Source organism: Manis pentadactyla, chromosome 9 (assembly GCF_030020395.1).
Source record: "Manis pentadactyla isolate mManPen7 chromosome 9, mManPen7.hap1, whole genome shotgun sequence".
NCBI classification, from domain to species: domain Eukaryota; kingdom Metazoa; phylum Chordata; class Mammalia; order Pholidota; family Manidae; genus Manis; species Manis pentadactyla.
In genome coordinates, this window is record NC_080027.1 from 37048196 (window position 1) to 37073163 (window position 24968).

Sequence of the window (24968 nt, forward strand, 5' to 3'; positions counted from 1 at the left end):
TTAACAAAGAAATTCTTTCCTGATCCAATTTCCCCCCTTCAGCTACTGCCCACATTTTCTTCCCTTTAAAAGAACTGCCAATTTTTCTTCTGTTTCATGTTGGGGTGCAGGCATGGAATAAGCAGTTGGATTTAATCAAATTGTGGTTAAACCACGTGAGTATGATGAAACGATAGAGGAACAAGGGAGTAAGATTCTATGCAAGTGTGTAATGTAAGCTGCTTAAGGACAAGGGAGTACTTGAGAGACTGAGAGATGTGGAAGGGTGATGGCATCAGTGAACACAAGTTCCCCATGGGGGTCAGAGAATTACTGGAGATGGGCTACCCGAGCGAGCAAGCTGGAAGGAGGGGTAGGTGGTTGGAGAGGGGGGTGTTTTAAGATCATAGAAGACAAGCTTGAGGTTATGACCAAAGTTGAACCTGAGGCAGAAGAGAAGAAAAAAACATCATTGAAAAGCCTTTCAAGTTCAGCCGATGAACTTTAAGGCCAAGATACTGCAAGAATTATCTTTGTGGGCATTGAAATCACCAAGAAATATAATTAGTATTGTAGAGAATGAGAATGAGACAGGAACTAAGTTCTTGAAGGAACAAGTTCATAAAGGGGGAGCTGAGGAGACTGTATGCTAGATAACTGCAACAAGAAATACCCAGGGAGCAGATGGCATGGTCTGATGACATGTTTTTAATGGAGGGAGCAGAGAATGAATGGGAAGGAGCAATGAGGAAAAGCCTGTCCCAACCCAGGCCCGGGTGTAGAGAGGGCTGCAGGAGAAGCACTGTCACTCTCAAATTCTGGTAAGTGAAGTTCAGGTGTCTGGGTGTTTCCACAAATACACTTTTCTTAAACCATAGTCTCATTCATCATAGAGACATGAATTTAAAAATTTTTCTATTTTGTAAGAAAAAGCCATGAAACAATAAGTAGAGCTCAGCTTCATGTTTGAAAGACACAGGGAGTGGCAAAAAGACCATTTTAAAGGAAACAACCATTATTTTATGTTGTTGCCATGGCAGATTTTAGGCCTAGTATTGCCAGATGTTGATTTTTTTCAACAGAAGCTGGAACTGGGGATTTTGTGTGAAAAAAGACTTACAATATTAGCATTTTACTCTTAAAAAATATTGTGCAGGCCAAATAAAACATGTCGGACTGCATTTAGAAATTGTCACAATTTTATGAACTCAGCTTTTAAAAACAGAAACTACCACGATGTGTATTTGTAAATTCAAGTGTCAAAATCGATGATCATCAAACTGGCTGCCTTGCTGGGTAACCTGCAGCAGTTCAGTTAAGTCTGCAGGTGTAAAGAGTGATTATCTACAAGCTGATCACCAAGCAGCACTTAAATTACCTGCCAATTTATCAGTTTCTTAGTTGATTATTACTCAAACAAATCTTATTTCACCCCATATTTTTTTTTACTTTCAATCCTAACATTGATAATGGTATTTCCTTTGAAGAGAAACACACTTAACCTTTTATGGCCTGGAATTTTTATAAAAAGTAGACGTCATACAATAAAGAAAGCTTCTAATAGAGGGAAACTTGAAGATTCTTTAAGCCTTAAAAACAAACAAAAAACTAGTTAATTCCTAAACAAAATTTAACATAAAATATTTAATGTTTCTTCAAAATCTTCAGTGTCCTTTAGTCATAATGATGACCTAGACCTAGAAGATTTTTTTGTATTGCAGTGGAAGTCTGAAGATGTTTTTCAGTTCTATTTGACCTTTAGCAGGGCAGCAAACTCAAGACTGTTTCCTTATCTGTAAAATCGAGATTAAAAATGCATGCCCTATCTACTTCATTAGGTAGCTGTTACGATCAAATAAGAATGTGAAAAGCTTACAACTTGACTTTGTATGGGTGCTTTTATTACATTCTATTAAAGAACAACCTGACTAAAGCTAGAGTGTCTATTTAGAGGAAATACTTTTGAAGGTATTCAGAATGCAGGAAATTGCTTAAGTATGAGTAGATATATAATCTACTTCCAAAAGCAACTTTCCTATTGAAAGATGACACTGCTGATGGTATCATCGTGTGAAGTAGTGGCTGAAAAGTATTCTTCCCCCAGTTCTGTAAGCATGAGTAGCTGTACTGCGGTTAAAAGTCCTGTTCATTCAGGTGACACTTGATACCCATACTCTTTCTTTGGACTTGCCATAACCTTCCCTTCCCTTCTCACCCTGTCCTTTTTTTTTCATCGAAATTAACAATTATCACTTGAGATTTATATTTAATGTAATGACTCTTCTAGCAACATTTAATACATACTCAAAAGCACAGTTCTTAATTGAGAAACACAGATGCCTCATTTTCACAGGAATTTTTTTTAAGTCCAGTGATGAAGACTGTAAGGCAGCTTCCTCAAAGAAAGCTAACACTGATGAATCCTGTGCAGCCAGTGTGTGGAATATGAGGTGATAAAGTCTTTATCACATCCACCTTGACTGTTCTGTAACTTAGTCTGAGTCTTTAGAATAGTTACTCCTGTTTATTAATTGTATGATTGTTATACAGCCATGGAAGGAAAAAGCTGAACATCAAAATCATCAACAATATACCTGAAAGACAAAATACAGTAAAATAAAACAGTATTCTAAGGAAGTTCATAATCAGTAATTGTAATTTAAGATTGTACACCTAGAAATTTGGAAAACTATGTTTAAAAGAATTAGCTACATCAAATTCTACATGAAACGTAGATATTTTAAAATCTAGTATTCTCGTATTTTTCTTCAACATAAATCCTTAAAAATAATATGTACTTGGTAATGAACTCAAAGGATAAATAAAATCAAAAGATTTTGGAGTCCTGGTTCTGGCTCCACTAGAAATGACACCCTTCTATCCCGCCATGCCCCAGAGGTGTACCCCAGAATAAAGCAGCTCAAAGCACTCCTCAGTTTTCCTTTGGAGTGCTCAAATAAAAATGTTAGATTACGTTCTCTCTTCCCATTTTTTCCCATCAATCTCCAGCATTAAAAGCATTTAGAGCTCTATCAAGCAAAATACCTAAAACAAAATTACAGTCAATGCCGAAACTTTAAATCTTTTGTAAAAGAAATCACATATTAGTGAATTTTCATTTTTGAGGTCACACCAGACCAATCTAGCATGTAGCTATTGGTTAATTATTGTATGGGAAATAGGGGTAGAGGACACTCAACCACAGGACTGAAAATCAGTCTTGAAAGGGAAGCCTGCAATGGTTAGTGTTTTTATCTTAATGTATTTAGGTTTAAAGCACTAAATCAGTTTAAACTCAGATTAAGAGTGAATTTTTGTTACATAAAGATTTGACATTTTACTCCTGTTTACTTACAACAGGAAACCTTAAGGTTTGACTAGTATTTGGATAGCTTAGCATATTTTTGAAGGATTTTATTTTGTAGCCAAAGGCTTTAAAAGAAAAATCAGAAGCAATCTGTATGTATATTAACTGACCCACAAAATTTGACATTTTCTTTATAAAGTCAGAGCTAGACATTACATTTAAAACTTTTTCCAAAAATGGAACTGCGGTTTCACAGAAGCAAATAGAACCTGTTCATTTTTATTGTATGAAATGTACAAACTACAGAATTAATTCTAGGGTTCATTCTTATAGTCACATTTCTAACATTTTTAATTTGGGTGAGATGGCAGGGATCGTTAGAACCAATCATCTCTGCTATGATGAGAACCAAGAAAGAACATGGGCTGGCTTCCAAGAATAGTTTGCTCCCTGCTTGTCCAGAAGAAAAAGAAGGATAGCTATCTCAGGATTACTCTTCTCTATGTCACTCAGTGGCTTTAAGAGTATTTTGTTTGTTTTGATTTGCCATCTCTTACTTAGATTTTTGAATGGCTCTTATAAAAATGTAATTTCTTACTTTTCCCATCCTTCTTAGAATTTAATTGTGACTTTATTTCATTTGATGCCATTTTTTCCTCAATGGGAATGTAACTTCAATGTGACAAAATTCAATGGCAAGCTGGAATGCAACATTTTAAAAAACTGTCATTCACATGTCTTTTATCCACCTCTACTGAAGAGGTTTTGTATTGTTTCTCACCCATAAACTCTTAAAGAAGTACAGGAACATGCCTTTTTAAACCAAAAACTACAACAGAAATTTTATGTTGAGTCTATTTAGACAGCTAGATCCTTGGACCAACAAAGAAATAATCTTTGTGTATTTTTAACAAGCTAAATTAGGGCCAAATATAATTGTGAAAAAGTTTTATCTCAACTTCATTTTTTAAAAGATTCCTTGAATAAGAAGAAAAGAAATAGAAGTATACTTGCTTTTTGTTTCAGATTTTTTTGGGGGTAAGTGGTTCTTTCAAATGTTTTGGTAATGGCCGCAAGTAATAATTGCCTCACTGTTTGGACTGCACTAACGCTAAGAGGATATAGTCTGTCTCCCTACCCCACTACTCTCTAGTCTGTTTACTTTCTAAAGGGACAGAAATGATTGTTCCTTTATTTACATATTATTACTTTTTCCCAGTATGGTTTTCCAGGAAGAAGTTATTAAATGATTTATACTTAATCATTTAAATGTGTCATAGTGTCAGGGGTCTGCTGTTAAAATTGTAGTTGGAGCACATTAACAAATATATAATGTTAATAATATATGTTTATTTCAAATGAAACATATTAAGAGAATTTTTTCCATATAAAAACTATCAGTAGACCTGTCCAATTAATGACCTTTTTAACTTCTACATGAACTTCAGTGACCTTTTTAACTTCTTAAGAATCATGACTAGAGAAAATCTGTCTTTAAAGAAACTACTGGAAAACACTAGCAATCTGTAGAACTGAAAAAAGCTACCATTATTAGCATTTTAAAATACAGGTTTTTTCTGATATTCATTTTTAGGCCAATAGATAGTATTACTGAGCATAATAGCTACTAAAAATGAAATAAAGGAATGGAAGATGAATATGAGGAGTAAAATGGGATGGCTATTCAAACCTGTTGTGCCAGTGGTCCCTTCTATATGTACTTTATTTTTTTCTAACAGAAATGAGCAACAAGAAACAAAATGCTAACTGTAGATAAAAAGAAGGATGAACTAACAGAGGCCAGTCATCCTCATATTCACTTATGGTTATGAATCATAATCAGGCTTAAAACTGATGACTAAAATCAAGAAATGCTGGTAATTTATATAAAGAAATGTATATTAAGATAACAGTTATTTTATACCTTTTTTGTGTTATTTGACCCATCAAATAGAGGAGTTTTATATATCTGATCTAGAAATAACAGGAATGCAACTAATGGGTAATTTTAAAATTACACTTCAGTATACTGTAGTGAATACAGCAATATATATACACAGGTATACACTGTTTCATGAGATGCTCCTCTGCAAAATGAGTCAAATGAACTAAATAATATTTTATCTGGAGCTCACAAATTTGAAAAATCAAATTCCTTTAGGAAAAATTAATTATTTTTAATGAAAGTAATCACGCCTCACATTTGCCCTTATATCTGAGGATTTCTTAAAGTGGTATCATACCCGAACTGACTACCCTTAAGTAGATAATTTTATTTCTTTGAAGATAAAAATAGTTTTAGAGGATATGCCACAAAATAAATTGTTATTTCAGGTATGTTAACCTCCTTTTTCATTCTTTTTGTACCTAGTCTGGCTTTGGAAATAGACATGTTACAGTGACATTCTGCACCATCTCTTAAAACATCCTAATCTTTTAATCATATTAAATAAAAATATGCTTACCTAAAGAAGGAGCCAGCCAATAAACTATAAAAAATTGAAAGAATGCTTCATCAAAACACTTGAAATGTAGTGAGAGTGCCAAAGCTGGGTTAAATACAGCTCCTGTTAGACTTCCTCCTGTAATACATTTTAAGCAGAGTGATACCAAACCATATATCTTATATTTCCTTGCAACTAGAAATAAAGCAGTTACTAAATATGACTTGTTGTAGATATTTAAGTATTCTTACTCTATAATCTTCCTTTGAAGAACTACCTAGCATATTATAGAGTATAAAAACAGGTAATAAATTAAAATATGTCCCCACCCCAAAAAAGGACAAAGGACATTAATAGTTTTGATCCATTGCTTTTCCCATGTTTTATAAAATGCACTGAAAACTAATCTGCTCTATTATTCCTACAGCTTTATAAAACAAGAGATTTGGCTCCCTTTTAACATTCATCAATTTAAATGAATGAATAATAAAAATAAAATGACAACACATTTAAAATGGATACAATACCCCACAGACCTCCTGAGCATAAGCATGCCTTTGTGTTGAAATCAAAAAGTAAACATAGTATGGAGGTCGTAGCCATGGCAATTAGACAACACAAAGAAATAAATGGCATCCAGATTGACTAAGAAGAAGTCAAACTGTCCCTGTTTGCAGATGACATGATACTGTACATAAAAACCCTAAAGAATCCACTCCAAAACTACTAGATCTAATATCTGAATTCAGCAAAGTTGCAGGATGCAAAATTAATACACAGAAATCTGTGGTATTCCTATACACTAACAATGAACTAGCAGAAAGAGAAATCAGGAAAACAATTCCATTCACAGTTGCATCAAAAAGAATAAAATACTCAGGAATAAACCTAACCAAGGAAGTTAAAGACTGATACTCTGAAAACTACAAGACACTGATGAGAGAAATTAAAGAAGATACCAATAAATGGAAACACATTTGATTCTCATGGATAGGAAGAATTAATATTGTCAAAATGACCATCTATAGATTCAATGCAATTCCTATCAAAATACCAACAGCATTCTTCAACAAACTAGAGAAAATCGTTCTAAAATTCATAGGAAATGACAAAAGACCCCGAATAGCCAAAGCAATCCTGAGAAGGAAGAATAAAGCTGGGGGGATTGTGCTCCCCAACTTCAAGCTCTACTACAAAGCCACAGTAAGCAAGACAATTTGGTACTGGCACAAGAACAGACCCATAGACCAATGGAACAGACTAGGGAACCTATATATAAACCCAACCATATATGGTCAATTAATATATGATAAAGGAGCCATGAACATACAATGGGGGAAATGACAGCCTCTTCAACAGTTGGTGTTGGCAAAACTGGACAGCTACATGTAAGAGAATGAAACCGGACTATTGTTTAACCCCATACACAAAAGTAAACTCGAAATGCATCAAAGACCTGAATGTAAGTCATGAAACCATAAAACTCTTAGAAGATACCATAGGCAAACGTCTCCTGAATATAAGCATGAGCAGCTTCTTCCTGAACACATCTCGAGCAAGGGAAACAAAAGCAAAAATGAACTCATGGGACTACATCAAACTAAAAAGTTTCTGTATAGCAAAGGACACCATGAACAGAACAAAAAGGCATCCTACAGTATGGAAGAATATATTTGTAAATGACATATCCAACAAGGGGTTAACATCCAAAATATATAAACTCACACACCTCAACAACCAAAACGCAAATAATCTGATTAAAAAATGGTCAGAGGCACAGAAGAAATTCAGATAGCCAACAGACATATGAAAAGATGCTCTACATCACTAATCATCAGGGAAATGCAAATTAAAACCACAATGAGATATCACCTCACACCAGTAAGGATGGCCAGTATCGAAAAGACTAAGAACAAATGCTGGTGTGGATGCAGAGAAAGGGGAACCCTCCTACACTGCTGGTGGGAATGTAAGCTAGTGCAACCATTGTGGAAAGCAATATGGAGGTTCCTCAAAAAACTAAAAAAAAAAATACCATTTGACCCAGGAATCCCACTCCTTGGAATTTAACCAAAGAATACAACTTCTCAGATTCATAAAGACATATGCACCCCTATGTTTATCGCAGCACTTTTTACAATAACCAATAAATGGAAGCAACCTAAGTGTCCATCAGTAGATGAATGGATAAAGAAGAGGTGGTACATATACACAATGGATACTATTTAGCCATAAGAAAGAAACAAATCCTACCATTTGCAAAAACATGGATGGAGCTAGAGGATATTATGCTCAGTGAAATAAGCCAGGCAGAGAAAGACAAGTGCCAAATGGTTTCCCTTATTTGTGGAGTATAACAACAAAGCAAAACTAAAGGAACAAAATAGCAGACTCAGAGACTCCAAGAAGGGACTAGTGGTTACCAAAGGGGGAGGGGTGTGGGAGGGCAGGTGGGGATGGAGGGAGAAGGGGACTGAGGGGTATTATGTTTAGTACACATGGTGTGGGGGGATCACGGGGCAAACAGTGTAGCACAGAGAAAGCAAATAGCGAATCTGTGGCATCTTACTACACTGATATGACTGCATTTGGGGTATGGTTGGGGACTTGATAATATGGATAAATGTAGTAACCACGTTGTTTTTTCATGTGAAACCTTCGTAAGAGTGTATATCAATAATACCTTAATACAAATTTTAAAAAAAAGGAAAGCAAAAAGTAAAATGGACCAAGCATTATCATTGACTACATTTTTACTTGTCAAACAGAGCCCTGAGTAAGTGATGGTGAATGATATGGTATGTGAATTATAGCTCAATAAAGTGGTTACAACAATTTTTTAAAATAAAAAGATAAGTGACTGTGAGTAGTCATGAAATCTAAGTGCACATTCTAACTGTTGACTATGTTTCAGGATTCATGGTCCAGCTCTGCACCCAGCATCTCTTGGACATGGGGCCTAGAAGTTCACAGTCTGTCCACATGGCAGGGTAGGCTGTAGTGCCTGTCCAAAAGTACTCACCTGAGCATTGGCTCAACTTTTCAAAACACATACAAGGAATATCCTTGAGAATAGTGACATTTCTGGGGGTTCTTCCATGTGAAAGCTTGGGCACATGTTTCTATCTCTGACTCAGCCACAGAGACAGATTTCTAGATTTTCACAAATTCTTAACTGACATATGCCACTATGGTATTTTAACTGTCTTAATAAATTGCAGTGTGGGAAGCAAATTCTCTGACAGAATAACACTAATTAAAATCACATACCCACAGACCAGTGGAACAGAATAGAGAGTCCAGATATTAACCCAACCATATATGGTCAATTAACGTATGATAAAGGAGCCATAGATATACAATGGGGAAATGACAGCCTCTTCAACAGCTGGTGTTGGCAAAACTGGACAGCTACATGTAATAGAATGAAACTGGATCATTGTCTAACCCCATACACAAAAGTAAATTCAAAATGGATCAAAGACCTGAATGTAAGTCATGAAACCATAAAACTTAGAAAAAAACAGGCAAAAATCTCTTGGACATAAACATGAGCAACTTCTTCATGAACATACCTCCCCGGGCAAGGGAAACAAAAGCAAAAATGAACAAGTGGGACTATATTAAGCTGAAAAGCTTCTGTACAGCAAAGGACACCACCAATAGAACAAAAAGACATCCTACAGTATTGGAGAATATATTCATAAATGACATAGCTGATAAAGGGTTGACATCCAAAATACATAAAGAGCTCACACACCTCAACAAACAAAAAGCAAATAATCCAATTAAAAAATGGGCAGAGGATCTGAACAGACAGTTCTCCAAAGAAATTCAGTTGGCCAACAGGCAGATGAAAAGATGCTCCACATCACTAATCATCAGATAAATGCAAATTAAAACCACAATGACATATCACCTCACACCAATAAAGATGGCCACCATTCAAAAGACAAACAACAAATGTTGGTGAGGATGTGGAGAAAGAGGAACCCTCCTACCCTGCTGGTGGGAATGTAAATTAGTTCAACCATTGTGGAAAGCAGTATGGAGGTTCCTCAAAAAACTCAAAATAGAAATCCATTTGACTCAGGAATTCCACTCCTAGGAATTTACCCTAAGAGTGCAGCAGCCCAGTTTGAAAAAGACACATGCACCCCTATGTTTATTGCAGCACTATTTACAATAGCCAAGAAATGGAAGCAACCTAAGTGTCCATCAGTAGATGAATGGATAAAGAAGATGTGGTACATATACACAATGGAATATTATTCAGCCATAAGGAGAAAACAAATCCTACCATTTGCAACAACATGGATGGAGCTAGAGGGTATTATGCTCAGTGAAATAAGCCAGGTGGAGAAAGACAAACACCAAATGATTTCATTCATATGTGGAGTATAAGAACAAAGAAAAACTGAAGGCACAAAATAGCAGCAGACTCACAGAACCCAAGAATGAACTAACAGTTACCAAAGGGAAAGGGACTGGGGAGGATGGGTGGGAAGGGAGGTATAAGGGGGAAAAAATGGGGCATTGAGATTAGCAGACATAATGGAGGGGGGCATGGGAGAGCTGTACAACACAGAGAAGACAGTAGTGATTCTATAGCATCTTACTATGCTGATGGACAATGACTGTAATGCGGTATGTGGGGGGGGACTTGATGATGGGCGGAGTCTAGTAAACATAATGTTGCTCATGTAACTGTAGATGAATGATACCTATAAAAAAAAACGTAAAAGAAAAAAATCACATAAGACTTGTATATGGGCCAGAATGTCAACTAGTTTATAGTGACAGCTAGCGCTTCCCAGTAACCAGAATATTTGTGCCAGGTACTATGCTAAGAACTTAAATACATTATGCCTCACAATAGTCTTAACAGATACATACTATTATTCTCCATTTTAATGGTGAGGAAGTTGAAGCTTTTATTAACTCTCTCTCCTAAAGAAACAGTCTAACTCCAAATCTGTACTCTTTACTACTATATTATATTGGCATAATAAAAAGCATTTTGGACCTTTGCTTGAAGCCATTTTTCACTTGTAAATTAGCACATATTTCATATAGTCATTGTATTAAAAGTGAGCGTAGTAAAAGGTTATTATTTGTCCAAAAATTCCCCTCTTGGACAAATAATCTTACCTATACCCTTCATGACTCAGAAAGACACCAAAAACTCCTCTAAGTGGAGTAGTGAAATGAAATAAAAATACTATAATTTCTCCAGACAATTTATTAAGCTTATTTTGAAATAGACATAAAATATAGACTATCCAGGTATATATTATTTCTTTGTGTTTTCTTTAAGTGAATAGAATATTTGTTCATTCATTCACTCTAAAAATACTTAGTACTATTTGTAACAGGTGACACCATGCTAAGTCTTGATTACACCTTATGTAAGAAATAAAACAATTTAGTTTCTGTACTCAAAGCTTACCATCTGGTGAAGAAAACAGGCATTACATCAGAAAACAAATGTATAATTAAAAAATCTACAAAGGAAATGAACGGGGTGCCGTAATAAAGACAACTTAATTCTATGTTTAAAATAACAGATATTTTTCAGTATCTAATTAATTAAAGAATAAATGCAGTTGTCTCTTACTCTGTTCACTGAACTTAACTCTCCCCAAACCTAAAGTAAGGAAGATATGCTTGAAATTTGCATTAATAGTTTTATAGCTCTAATATATTAATAAATCACACAGCTTTTCTTTTTTTTAAACTTTATTTGGGAAGCCAATAAATACGTGATAAATGGTAATGCCATCAGTGGCCTCCATCTGCACATCAAAGTGCAGGGTGCTGAGTCAAACACAATCAGAAACCTGGTCACTGGCTCTTCAAGGAGTTTGTGGCTAGGCTGAAGGACAGTACTGTTCTTTAATCCTAAAATACATCATCAATTATTTTGAGATGACCTGTTTTGGTGACTTCCGAGTACCCTCCAAGTGCAAGTGATTAAAGAAATCTCCCAGCGTGTACTAAGAATATCTGAGAAGTTAAAACGGCCTATCAAAGTAATTTGTAATGGTGCCTGACTTAGCCGGCCCTTCCCCTGCCTTTCCTTCCCTACCCATTTTTAAATCCTTCCTACAAAAGCTTCACCTTTGCCTGATAAGAGACATTCAGCTAGACCCAAGACAGTTCATTCTGTTTGGAATAACTGTTCTAAAGTTACGACTTATATCCATAGAAAATAATGGGGAGTGACATGGTTTAAGGGCAGCATTTCCCAAAGTATGTTATCTTCTGCCACCTACCCCTAGACAAAAGGATTCCTTAAGTGTGAAAAACTGTTTCACATCCTCCTCTTGGAGTTTCACAATATACAGAAGCATAGTAAATGTTCTGTGAAGTTTTAAAATTAGGAAATCTGTTTAATCCAATGCTTGCCAAATTTATTTGGCAACAGAATCCTTTTGTAACTTAAAAAAACCTTAATTATGGTAATATATATATAACAAAATAAGCCATTTTTACCATTTTAAGTGTATATTTGGTGGCATTAATTACATTCACAATGTTCCGTCGTCATCATTATTTTCAAAACTTTTCCATCATCCCAAACAGAAACTGTATCCATTGAAGAATAAGTTCCTATTCCTTCCTCCCTCCAGCTCCTGGTAACTTCTATTATACTATGTGTCTCTATGAATTCACCCATGCTAGATTTTTCATACAAGTGAAAATCTCAGACCATTTGTCCCTTTATGTCTGGCTTACTTCACTTAGAATGTTTTCAAGGTTTATCCATGTTGTTATATATATATCAGAACTTCATTTTCATGGCTAAATAATATTCAATCCTATGAATATGTTTTTGTTACTTTTGAGGAGAACACTATAGAAAGTTTGATAATGAAATGAGAATGAACTTTAGTGTTGGTTTGAACCATGGTTCTATCACATTCTAGCTGTGTGGCCTTGGACAATTTCATTTTTCTGAGCCTCACTTGATTTAAAATGGGAATAATATATTCATCAGTGGGTTGTTGCAAGGATTAACTAAGATAACTCAGATAAATTTCCTATATGCTCAGCATATTGCCCAGACTATATTCTTATCTCCCTTACAATCATAACAGATTATCCATTTCTGAAACAGTAATTAACAATTGCCTATTAGGCTCTGTCCCTGAAAAGAGTCTCTAGCACCATCCAATATTATACCCACTACCACTAGCCACATGTGGCTACTAAGCACCTGACATGTGGCTACTCTGACTGAGTAACTGAATAGTTAATTTTAGTTAATTTAAATCTAACCACAGCTGGCTAGTGGCTACCTAACTGGCCCAACATAAGTCTAGACTAGAGCAGTTGTTCTCAGCTCTGGTTCCTTGGGATCAACAGGGAAACTTCAAAACATACCATAGCTTAGGCCCTTTCCCAGAGCAATTAAATCTTAATCTTTGCACCCAGACATAGGTATGTTTAAAATGTTCCCCAGGTGATTCCAATGCAGAAAGAATGCTGAGAACCACTGCTCTAGTGATCCCTTTACCCTCCTCTCCTCTCCCATCGTACCCTCATTTCAACAATTTCAATGTCTATACAGCAAGGGGAAGGAAAAGAGAGTTGTGTTTTGGATACCTTAAATTGGAATTTTATGGGTTCCTTCTGATAACATTCCTTATATTTATCTATAACTTCAAATATTGTCTGATTTCTCTTCTCTCAAAATCCTTGTCACTTATAAAACAGGTATTGGCTAATATATACAGTATTATTGGTGGAATCATAAATATGAATTAAAAGAACAAAAACAAAAATACCAACTTCAAGATAAATAAGAGAGGGAAGAGGGACATATGTACCAAAAGATTCAAACTGTATATAAACATTAATTTTAAACATCTTTTGAATTTTTCTTTTAATAAGATCAAAGCTAAACTGTGACATAATTTTTTGCAAGAAATGATTCTGTATACATAGGGGATATTTCTGCTTTACCCAAGATCTAAAACTTTAATAAATAAGCAACTGCATAACTATATATGCATATATCATCAAATATGCATATATTCTTCCCTCTCTCCTATACCATTTATTTCCATCTGTGTCCACACAAAAGTGATAGTAGATGTAAAGAAAGAAAAATGGATTAGGAAGTCGTTTTTACCTCAGTAAGTCAAGTGTGTGTTTAGGAGTCCTTGCCTTGAGGTTTGTTTCTATTCCTAATTTCATTTTTAATGGGCAGAAGGTAGACTCTTACTACTAGTTTCCTTTTATTAGAAACTAGTAGTTTTCCTTTTATTTCTACCTCCAAAGTATTTTGTAACTCAGATATAATGTCAGTGAAGGTATTTTATTGTAATCATTTAAAATGACACATTTTATCATTAAGCTTTGCCTTTTGGATTTCCCTGTTTCACTTAATTTTATCCACTGCATCTGAGATCTGTCAGAGTAAACAAATGGTTTGCAAGAAATCAACAGATTTCTCTAGAGTTGTATGTTTTTAAAAAGGATCTTTAATTTCAAGCAAATTTTAATTTTAAAACACATCTTCCTTGACAGGCCACTTAAGAGTTCATTTATAACTCAAGATGAATTATCACAGAAATAAAAAAAGACTAATTTTTTAGAAAAAGAATTAAGGAATAGAACTACAGAATTTCTACTCCTCTCTCTTCCTACTGACCAATCATGTAGCTTGTGCTTTAAATTAGAAGGAATTTAAACTCAGGATCATTTTTCAGTGAAAGTGTCAGAAAGGATCTATACCAGGTTGGCATGACGAAAGAAGTCGCTGATAAGTTATCTTTCTACCATTAAGACCATCCCTTTGTAAGATATTTGAACCCTTGGCAGTACCTCACAAGATCTCAGTTTCAGCACAGAAACTGGCTCCTTTCTCTGGGAGTTCAAAAAAGCAGTGCAGGATCTATATACATTGACCCTATTGGTTAAGTAATGGGCTGAAAAATGTGGAATACCGAAGATACCAAGATTGACAACACAGAGGTGTAGGGGCTTCAAATGTATCTCGGTTAAGAACTTGGAGCCTCAAGTCACAGAGGCTCCGAAGCGTCAAGTGTTTTGTGGGAGTAACAAACCTGCATAGACCAAAAAGGTGATGAGTGCTGCCAGCAGGTGGATACGAAGTTTGGTTCGGACCTCCTGGAAGTGCAGCAAAGCGCTGTGGAAGATAAAGGAGCAGATGGCCTCTGTGATGACCGCTTTGGGCAAGTCGACTTGAATGGGATTCCTGCAAGCGAAGCTCCTCTCGCTGACGTGATACTTGGTCAGCCCCAGGCTCCAAAGGGCGCCTATGCAGTACCTGCTGCACAGAGCACCAATCAGTTGAGCCAATAGCCTCATCGCACCGACCTCGGGGGTCATCCCCCCCACCATCATCTGCATCATTACGCCACACGGGTTGCTGGAGGTGCCCACCAGAGTCAGGCCATGCACCAACGAGAAGAAGTAGATTAACGTCAGCGGCCAGGTGGGGTGCGCGGGTTCCTGTTCGCTCAGCAGTTGCAGCTCATGCGTGCAGCAGCAGAGCTGGAAGGTGGCCAGAAACTCCAAGACGAAGGCGTGAACCATGGACTTATGCACCTGCTGCCGGGTGACCACGCGGGCCAGCCCCATGAACAGCACGAGCGACAGCATCAGCCCCAGCGAGGTGCAGGTGTCCTGCACCCCGGGCCAGAAGTCCCGCAGCGCGGTCATGGTTCGCTCACAGCCAGACTAGGTTTGCTGCTTGGCTGCGCGAGAGGCCGTCTACGGGCCGGAGTCCGGAGTCCGCAGCCCCGCCCCTCCCCACGCCCCTCGGGGCGGGCCGACTCCAGACGAGTTGGAGGCCCTGGGGGCGTCACACTGGAGGACTCCGCCCCGCTTTCCCGGGCCGTGCTCTTGGGTGTGGGTACCGGAGCCGGGGGAGGCCGTTAGGTCGGGGGCGGCGGGGGAAGACCGGAAAGGACGCCGGTTTTCGCTCAACGGTCAGCAGGAGCCGGACACGCGCACGCCCTCGCTGCCTCCCGCAGGGACTGGAAGGCGGTGCTGTGGGCAGGAAGCGGAGGGCAGCCGCGCACCCGGAGGCCATTGCGCACGCGCGCGGCGGTCCAGGCGCCCTTGCGGACAGCTTGCTGGGGGGCCCGGGACTCTGGGCGCGGCGGGGCCCAGTTCCCCTCGCTCGGCCCCGGAAGGCACGCGCCCACTGCCCTTTAACAGTAGCATTAAAGAGAATACCTTCAGGGTTTTCCTTCCCCGCCCCTAGAACGCCCTGTAGAACTATAGAACCATCAAGCTAGGAAGACCCCTAAAGATCATCTCGGCCAACCACCTCCTTTTATCAATGGAGCGACTAAGATGGGAGGCGACGGAGGTACAGCGCAGAGACAGGGGTGGTTTAGCGTGAGGAGACTTCGGAGTCGAGTGAACCAGGGTTTGACCTGTGAAGAAGGGCATGGCACTGGGTCTCCCTGAGCCTTAGTTTTCTTCACCCACCTCAAGAGTTCATCGGTTTTTCTAAAAAAGCATGAAAGTCACGTAGCAGAGAGGCTGGCATCTAAGAAGTGTTGAGTAAGCGCTGGTTTAAAGTTGAAAGAGCAGGTGTCCGAGTTTCGGCTTCACCGCTCTTACAACCATACCCCACTCCCAACAGCTCGCCGATCTGGGGCGGCCCACTGCGGGTGCAGCTGGGAAAGAATGACTGGGATTCTCAGACCTCGCCCCTAGCAGGGTTCTGTGCGCATGGAGTAGGTGTCACGGTTGTGTGAGTGTGTGTGATTGTGTGCGTGGCCGGGATAGGGGTGGGGGGTGGGGGCTTTCCAAATGCCTCAGCACTCTCCTACCTACCCTGGGCTCTTGACCACAAGTCCACATGTCTTAGAGTGCAGTGTAGGGAGAGAGAAACAAAAGTGAGAGGAGTAATTAACCTCAGCTTCGCTTGATAGAGCACTTAGTGGAAGGTGTTCTTGCTAGTTCTCCTCAGCTTTCCTCCCCAGTCTGTTAGTCTTTTTAAAACTAATGAAAATTCTCTTTTTAACTGCCAGTGTTCTGTGGTATCGATAGACATTGTTTCAACTGAAAAATAAATTCTTTCACAAAACACACAAACTATGTAGTGCAGTCTTTTCTTCTTTTCCTGTGTTGTTTCCTGAATAGGAAGAAACTAGAGTAAAACTATTTTTTAGACACTGCTCTTGAAAGAGGTTGCTTTGATTTATATCCTTTCCTCCCTCCCTCCCTCTTTCCTTCCTTTTTTCTTTATTTTTTTATATTTAGGTACATAGAATAAAATGTACAATTTTTAGTGTACAATTCGATGCATTTTGGCATGTGTATACACTCGTAACTATACACAGATCAAGAGAACATTCTGATAATTTTTTTCTCCTGCTACTGTTTTACCCATCCTTCCACCCCCTCCCCTGTGGCAACCAGCAGTCTGTTCTCTGTTTATGGGCCTGTTTCTGTTTTGTTTGTTCATTTGCTTTGTTTTTTTAGATTGCATTTATAAGTGAAATCATATGGTATTTATATTTATCAGACTTATTTCACTTAGCATAATATCCTCTAGGTCCATCCACATTGTCACAAACAGCACGATTTATGACTGAGTAATATTCTATTGTATATATGTAGCACATCTTTCTTACCCATTCATCTATCAATGGACATTTAGCTTGCTTCCATATTTTTGGTTATTGTAAATAATGCTGTGATAAACACAGGCGTGCACATATCTTTCCAAATTAGTGATCTTGTTTTCTTCCAGTAAATTCCCAGAAGTAGAATTTCTGGGTCATAAGATATTTCTGTTTTGTTTTTTGAGGTACTTTGATACTGCTTTTCCTAGTGGTTGTACCAATTTATAATCACACCTGCAGTGCACAACGGTTCCCTTTTCTCCACACTTGTTATTTCTTGTCTTTTGGATAGTAGCCATTCTGACTGGTGTGAATATCTCATTGTGGTTTTAATTTGGATTTCCCTGATGATTAGTGATGTTGAGTATCTTTTCATGTGTCTGTTGGCCATCTGTCTGTATTTTTAGGAAAAATTTCTCTTCAGGTCCTCTGCCCATTTTTTAATCAGATTGGTTTTTTTGGTGGTAAGTTGTCTGAGTTTTTTAATATATTTTGGCTATTAGCCCCTATTGGATATGTCATTTATAAAAATACTCTCCCATTCAGTAGATTGCCTTTTTGTTTGCTGGTTTCCTTTGCTGGGCAGAAGCTTTCTAGTTTAATGAAGTCCCACTTGTTTTTGCTTTTGTTTCCCTTGCCTGGGGTGACAGATCCAGAAAATAATTACTAGTGCTGATGTTCAGGAGTTCACTACCTGTGTTTTCTTCGAGGATTTTTATGGTTTCAGGTCTTATATTTTGGTCTTTAGTGCATTTTGAGTTTATTTTTTGTATGGCATAAGACAGGTATCCAAATTCATTTTTTCTCATGTAGCTGTCCAGTTTTCCCAACACCATTTGTTGAAGGACTGTCTTTTCCCTGCTGTATATTCTTGCCTCCTTTGTCATATATTAATTGAGCAATTAGGTATGGGCTTATTTCTTGGATCTATTATTATTCCATTGATGTATGTATCTGTTCTTTTGCCAGTGCTATACTGTTTTGATAACTGTACTTTGTAGTATAGTTTCAAATCAGGGAGCATGATATTCCCAGCCTTGTTCTCCTTTCTCAAGATTGCTTTGGCTATTGGGATCTTCTGTGGTTTCATACAAATTTTAGGATTATTTGTTCTAGTTCTGTAACAAACGCCATTGGTGTTTTGATAGAGATTGCACTGAATCTGTAGTTGATTTGATTTGATTCAAAGAGATTGTGTTGGGCATTATGGCCCCTTTAACAATATTAATTCTTCCTATCCATGAGCATGGAATATCTTTCTATTTATTTTGTGTCATCAGTTTCTTTCATCAGTGTCGTATAGTTCTCAGAGTGCAGATGTTTTACCTCCTTGGTTAAAGTTATTCCTAGGTATTCTATTCTTTTTGATGCAATTGTAAATGGGATTGATATCTTAATTTCTCTTTCTGCTAGTTCATTATTTATATATAGAAACTCAATACCTTTCTGTGTATTGATTTTGTATGCTAGGACTTTACTAAATTCATTTATGAATTCTAATAGTTTTTTGGTGGAGTCTTTAGGGTTTTCTAAAAATGAAGTATCATGTCATCTGCAAATAGTGACCATTTTACCTTTTCCTTGCCAATTTAGATGCCTTTTATTTCTTTTTCTTGTGTGATTACTACGGCTATCATTTCCAGTACTACTCTGCATAAATGTGGTGAGAGTGGGTGTGTTGTGGTGTTCTTAATCTAAGAGGAAAAGCTTTATATTTTTCACCATTCAGTATGATGTGCTGTGGGTTTGTCATATATGGCCTTTATTATATTTAAATGTGTTCCCTCTATACCCACTTTGTTGAGAGCTTTTATCATGAATGGATGCTGAATTTTGCCAAATCCTTTTGCAGCATTTAACAAGATGATATATGGCTTTTATCCTTCCTTTTTGTTAATGTGGTATATTGCATTGATTGATTTATGGGCATGAACCATCCTTCCATGCCAGAATAAATCCCACTTGGTCAGGGGATGATCCTTTTATTATATGTTTGGATTAGTTTTACTAATATTTTGTTGGGGATTTCTTGCATCTATGTTCTTGAGGGATATTAGTACATAATTTGCTTTTGTGTAGTGTTTTGTCTGGTTTTAGTGTCAAGGTGATGCTAGATTCATAGAATGAATTTGGAAGCCTGCCTTCCTCTTCAGTTTTATGGAATAATTTGAGAAGGATAGGTATTAACTCTTCTTTAAATGTTTGGTAGAATTCTCCTGTGAAGTCATCTGGTCCTGGTAGAATTTTGTTTGTTGGAAGTTTTTTGATACCAGTTCAATTTTGTTACTAGTAATTGGTCTGTTCAGATTTTCTATTTCTTCCTGGTTCATTCTTGGGAGATTGCATGTTTTAGGAATATACTCATTGCTTTTAGGTTGTCCAATTTGTTCACATATAATTTTTCATAGTAATCTCTTGCAACTGTTTTCATTTCTGTGGTGTCAGTTGTAACTTTTCCTCTTTCACTTCTGATTTTATTTAGTTGCATCCTCTCTTTTTCTTGCTGAGTATAGCTAAAGGCTTATCAATTTTGTTTAGCTTTTAAAGAACCAGTTCTTACTTTCATTGATCCTTTGTGCCATTTTTTTTTTGTCTCTTTCATTTATTTTTGCTTGGATCTTTATTAAATCCTTCCTTCTATTAACTTTGGAAATTGTTTGTTCTTCTTTTTCTAGTTCCTTTAGTTGTAGGGTTAGAATTGTCTATTTGAGATTGTTCTTGTTTCTTAAGGTAGGCCTGTAACACTATAAATTTCCCTCTTAGAATTGCTCTTGCTGTATCCCAAAGACTTTGAATTGTTTATATTTTCATTATTCTCTAAATATTTTTTATTTCCTCTTTGATTCATAGTTGACCCATTGGTTGTTTAGTAGCATGCTGTTTAGCCTCCATATGTTTGTATTTTTTCCAGTTTTTTTCTTATAATTGATTTCTGGTTTTATACTGTTGCAGTCCAAAATGATGTTTGGTATAATTTCATTCTTTTAAAATGTATTAGGACTTCTGTTGTGGCCTTACATGTGATCTATCCTGGAGAATGTTTTGTGTGCACTTGAAAAGAATGAGTATTTCTGCTGTTTTGGGATGTAATGTTCTGTATATACCTATTAAGTACATTGGGTTTAATGTGGCATTCAAAGGTATTGTTTCCTTACTGACTCATTGTCTGGATGATCTATCCATTGATGTAACTGGAGTGTTGAAGTCCCCTACTGTTACCGTATTACTATCAATTTCTCCCTTTTATATCTGTTAATATTTGCTTTATGTATTTAGATGTTCCTCTGTTGGATATATAGGTATTTACAATTGTTATATCTTGTTGCTGGATTGTGCCCTTAATTGTTATATAATGTTATTTGTTTCTTGCTACAGTCTTTGTTTTAAAGTCTATTTTGTCAGTTACAAGTAATGCTACCCTAGCTTTTTTTTTTCTGTTTGCCTGTCATATCTTTTTCCATCCCTTCAGTTTCAGTCTGTGTGTGTCCTTAGGTCTGAGGTGAGTCTCTTGTAGGCAGCATATTGATGAGTCTTGTTTTTTCATCCATTCAGTCACCCTGTCTTTTGAACGCTGTCTTTTGTTTGGAGCATTTTCTTAAATATTTTCTCATTGTTTTTGTTATTCTTTGATATTTTTTCTTCTCTTGTTCTCTTCCCTTGTGTGTGATGACTTTCTTTAATGTTATGGTGGAATTTTTTTCTCTTAATTTTTTTTTGTCTATCATGGGTTTTTGGTTTGTGGTTACCATGTGGTTTATATATAACATCTTGCATACGTATCAGTCAGTGTTAAGTTGATGGTCACTTAAGTTTGAATGCCTTCTAACAACACTACATTTTAACTCCCGTTCTCCACATTTTATGTGTATGATGTCTTTAAACACTTTTTTATTTAGTGATTCCATTAACTAATTTTTAGAAGTAGTTGATTTTATCTTTTACCTTCATATTAGCTTTAGAATGTTTGATCTACTACTTTTGCTCTCAGATTTTACCAGTGAATTTTTTTCTTTTCATACTTTTCTTGCTTCTAGTTATGGCCTTTTCTTTTCCTCTAAAAGAAGTTCCTTTAATGTTTCTCATGAGGCTGGTTTAATGGTGGTGAACTCTAACCTGTGTTTATCTGAGAAGTTCTTTATCACTCCTTAAATTCTGAATGATAACTTTTCTGGATAGAATATTCTTGGTTGAAGATTTTTTCCCTTTCAGCACTTTGAATATGTCATGCTCCTCGCTTCTGGCCTGTAGAGTTTCTGATGAAAATCGGCTGGTAGTCTTACTTAGGGGGTTTCCCTTACAGGTAACTTGTTACTTTTCTGTTGCTGCTTTTAAGATTCTCTCTTTGTTTTTGGTTTTGACATTTTATGTCTTGGTGTGGACCTCCTTGGATTCATCTTGTTTGGGGCTGTCTTTGATTCCTGGACCGGGGTGTCTTGTTTCCTTCCCCCAGATAAGTACATACCTATCAATAATTCCCTTAAATTAAGTTATCAGCTATTATCCCTTCAGATACACTTTCCACCCCATTCTTTCTCTGTTTTCCTTCTGGGACTCCTTAATGTGAATGTTAGAATGTTTGATGTTGTCCTAGATGTGCCTTAACCTATCCTCATTTCTTCTTATTCTTTTTTCTTTCTGCTGTTTAGTTTGAATGCTCTCCATTACACTCTTTTACAGATTGCTGATGTGTTCTGCATCCTCTAATCTGCTGTTGATTCGTCTAGTGTATTTTTCATATCATGTATTGTAGTCTTCATCTCTGGTTCTTTATTTGTACTTTTCTATCTCTTTGTTAAGGTTCTCAGAGTTCATCCACTCTTCTCTCAAGTCTAATAGGCATCTTTATAACCGTTGCTTTAAACTCTTTATTGGGTAGATTGCCTAACTCTGTTTCATTTAGTTCTTTTTCTGAAGTTTTGTCATGTTCTTCTGTTTCAAGCATATTTCTCTGTCTCCTCATTTTGTTTGACTTTCTATGTTTGTTTCAATAGATTAGGCAAAAGAGCTACCTCTCCCAGTCTTGAAGGTATGGCTGTGTGTAGGAACAACCCACAGATAGAATGGGTATCTGGTGGTTTTAACTGGCCGGCTGGAGGGCATGGGTTTGGACGTCCTGGTTCCAGGGCTCCCACATTATGAGCTGGGGATTTCCTGGGTAGGCACCAACTGGGCCTGCACTGGTGGGGAGGCTGGTGTCAAAGGGGCACAGTCCAGGAGTCTCCCAGGTTGTCTCTGGGCCAGGCCTGTGCAAACAGTGCAGTTGGGATGGTAAGGACATTGGTGGAGTGAATCTTGGTGGGACTGCTTGATCTCTGGTGGGCATGTTTAGGTTTGGGTGTGGACCAGGACGCCACCTCCGTCATGTTGGAGTTGGTATGTGCACTCTGACCCTGTTGCTGTCCACGCTATCAATGTGTGTGGAGAACATGAAGTATGACACTCACCCTGCTCCCATCTGCACTAGCAGTGTCAGGGGAAATGCAAAGGAGGTTTATTTCAAATCAATTCTGTGAGTGTAACTCTTTCATTGCTTCCCTTTACCAGAAGTTAGTTGAGAATTGGTTAATGTGAATATATTTTGTTTACTGCTGTGCTGATAATTGACTTTAACTATCAAAAGCCATGTATAAAACTAGTCTTTTGGAGTTTGATTAGAAATTTTATTTTTTAATTATTTTTTTACCATTATTAAAAAATATATATTTATATAGAGGTACATACAATAAAATGAACAATCTTAGTGTACAGCATAACGAATTATGGCATGTGTATACATGTAACCATCACCCAGATCAAGTTATCAAACATTCTTACAAATATTTTTCCCCTTCACCTATTTCTGACATTCCCCCACCCTGTTTCCCAATGGCAACCACCAGTAGAAATTTTATTATTGTTATATATACATTGTCATTAAAAGGATTTTAAACATTGCTTCAACTAAAGGACAAGACCAATATCAATTAATTACTTGTATTTCACATCACATAAATCAGTCTCTATTTTCAGAAACAAGAAATCACTAATTAATTCACCCCAAAATTTGTTGTGGATATGGGTGACAGAGCTACATCTTGCAAACCCAGATCTCAAAATTCCGGTTCCCAAGATCAGTGTCTTTGTGAGGAAGGATGACTCTCCACAGGTTGGGAGGATAAAGGGCCTGGCTTCACCTGCAACTTTGGCTCCATTTCAGCCACTTTACTTCTGAAAATGAAAGCAATTTCACAAACTAGAGTGATGAAATAGTACTAAGGGGAAATTCTTCTTTACAGAAGACATTCAGCTGATAAAGGCAAAGGAAATGATGGATTTAGAAAATCATTAATTTGCAACCCTAATGAATTAGTAGAGCTACATAATTAATTGATACTAAAAAGTGAAAGACTGATGGTGAATTTATAAACTGCAAAGTGCTTTGGGTGATTTCTGGACACCTGTCTGCCCTTTAAGCCTCCACACAAACAGGGCTCTCTACAGAAAGCCAGAGCTGAAGCAAGCTAAGAAAGTGGTGGCGAGGGCAACTGCTCTGCAGCTACACTTGGGCTTCACAGAATGACTGGGGAGAAAACAAGGATGTCTGGCTTCCCTGCAGAATGAATGGAAGCAGAGCTGAAGAATTACTATTTGTAACAGTTGTTGAAGCCCTTTATTTCCTGTGAAGAATGCTGTTGCCTGAAAAAGAGGGTATCTACAAAATATGCTAAGGTATCTATGAATCTCTTTAAAATCTGTTAAATATATGATGTAAACTATAAAAATCTATAAAGTACACACACACACACACACACACAAATGCAATTTAATGACTTGGATCAAAGAGGTTTGTTTGTTTTTTAAATAAAGGTTTAAACTAAGTACACATGTGCCAGAAATCCCTTTCATTATATCCAATCTATTAGAAACACAAACCACAACTAACTGGTTTTTCAACTTCCTTTTGTCTCCAATGACAGGACTGGTGGTTTGAACATATGCCTAAATTTCTATTTTTGTATTTAACTGAAAAAATCTGATTCTTGCCAGGATTATCAACTCTTTGAATTCTAGTTGTGGGAGCTATCTCTTTTTGAATTACACTCCACCTAACTTCCTGTTCACTGTTCCCTTTCTAATGCCCGACTAGCTATTTCATCTTTACTAAACTCCCTTGTAGTGTGTATTATGACTGGCTCTTCTATGTTAAAAGTGAGTTTTTTGTGTTTTAAAAGGAGTAATTCTTCCCTTGTCTCTACATGTGAACACACGCTATCCCCAAAACAAGGCTTGTTCAATGAAGATTATGGACAGAATCACTAATTAATAGGCTGTTATTACCATGGAGTCTTCATTCAACAAGTATTTATTGTGAATCGATTAGGTGCCAGCCAGTATGCTATAACACAGCAAAGAATAAATATAATCCCTTTATTTTTGGTGTTTAGGCTACTGAGAAAGACAGGGTAATATTAAAAAGTGACTAAGTATTATATATATTAAGATAGGGGAATATTATGCTGTCATTCCTGAAACTATGGTTTTTAATCCTTTTGGATGGGGGAAGTCATAGACCCCTTGAATTTGATCAATGTCATGGACCCTGGCCCCAGAAAACAAACTTACCCCAAAAAACTGGCCAGTAGT

The 24968-nt window shown here is 37.1% G+C and overlaps 1 protein-coding gene across 2 annotated transcripts; it reads right to left on the reverse strand.

Annotated features, from left to right (window-relative positions):
- Nucleotides 1–667: 667 nt before the first annotated feature.
- On the reverse strand, nucleotides 668–16478 carry AQP11 (aquaporin 11). 2 transcript variants are annotated; one of them, XM_036895447.2, is made up of 3 exons: nucleotides 14805–16463; nucleotides 5752–5868; nucleotides 668–2573 (listed from the first exon to the last, which is right to left on the reverse strand). In XM_036895447.2, exons 1-3 carry the CDS (start codon nucleotides 15421–15423, stop codon nucleotides 2494–2496), a joined length of 816 nt encoding a protein of 271 aa, XP_036751342.2. In that variant the 5' UTR covers nucleotides 15424–16463; the 3' UTR covers nucleotides 668–2493. The 2 variants fall into 2 exon arrangements, with proteins under 2 accessions (XP_036751342.2, XP_036751344.2); XM_036895449.2 differs by lacking the exons at nucleotides 668–2573; nucleotides 5752–5868 and adding an exon at nucleotides 10365–10454 and having other exon boundaries at nucleotides 14805–16478.
- Between the last annotated feature and the right edge of the window lie 8490 nt (nucleotides 16479–24968).

Coding starts and splice junctions, on each gene's coding strand:
- AQP11 (XM_036895447.2), bottom strand. CDS start 15,423: ATGACCGCGCTGCGGGACTTCTGGCCCGGGGTGCAGGACACCTGCACC. Junction 5,869..14,804: donor CACCTTTTTGGTCTATGCAG/GTTTGTTACTCC, acceptor AATGTATTACAG/GAGGAAGTCTAACAGGAGCT. Junction 2,574..5,751: donor TTGGCTGGCTCCTTCTTTAG/GTAAGCATATTT, acceptor TTTGTCTTTCAG/GTATATTGTTGATGATTTTG.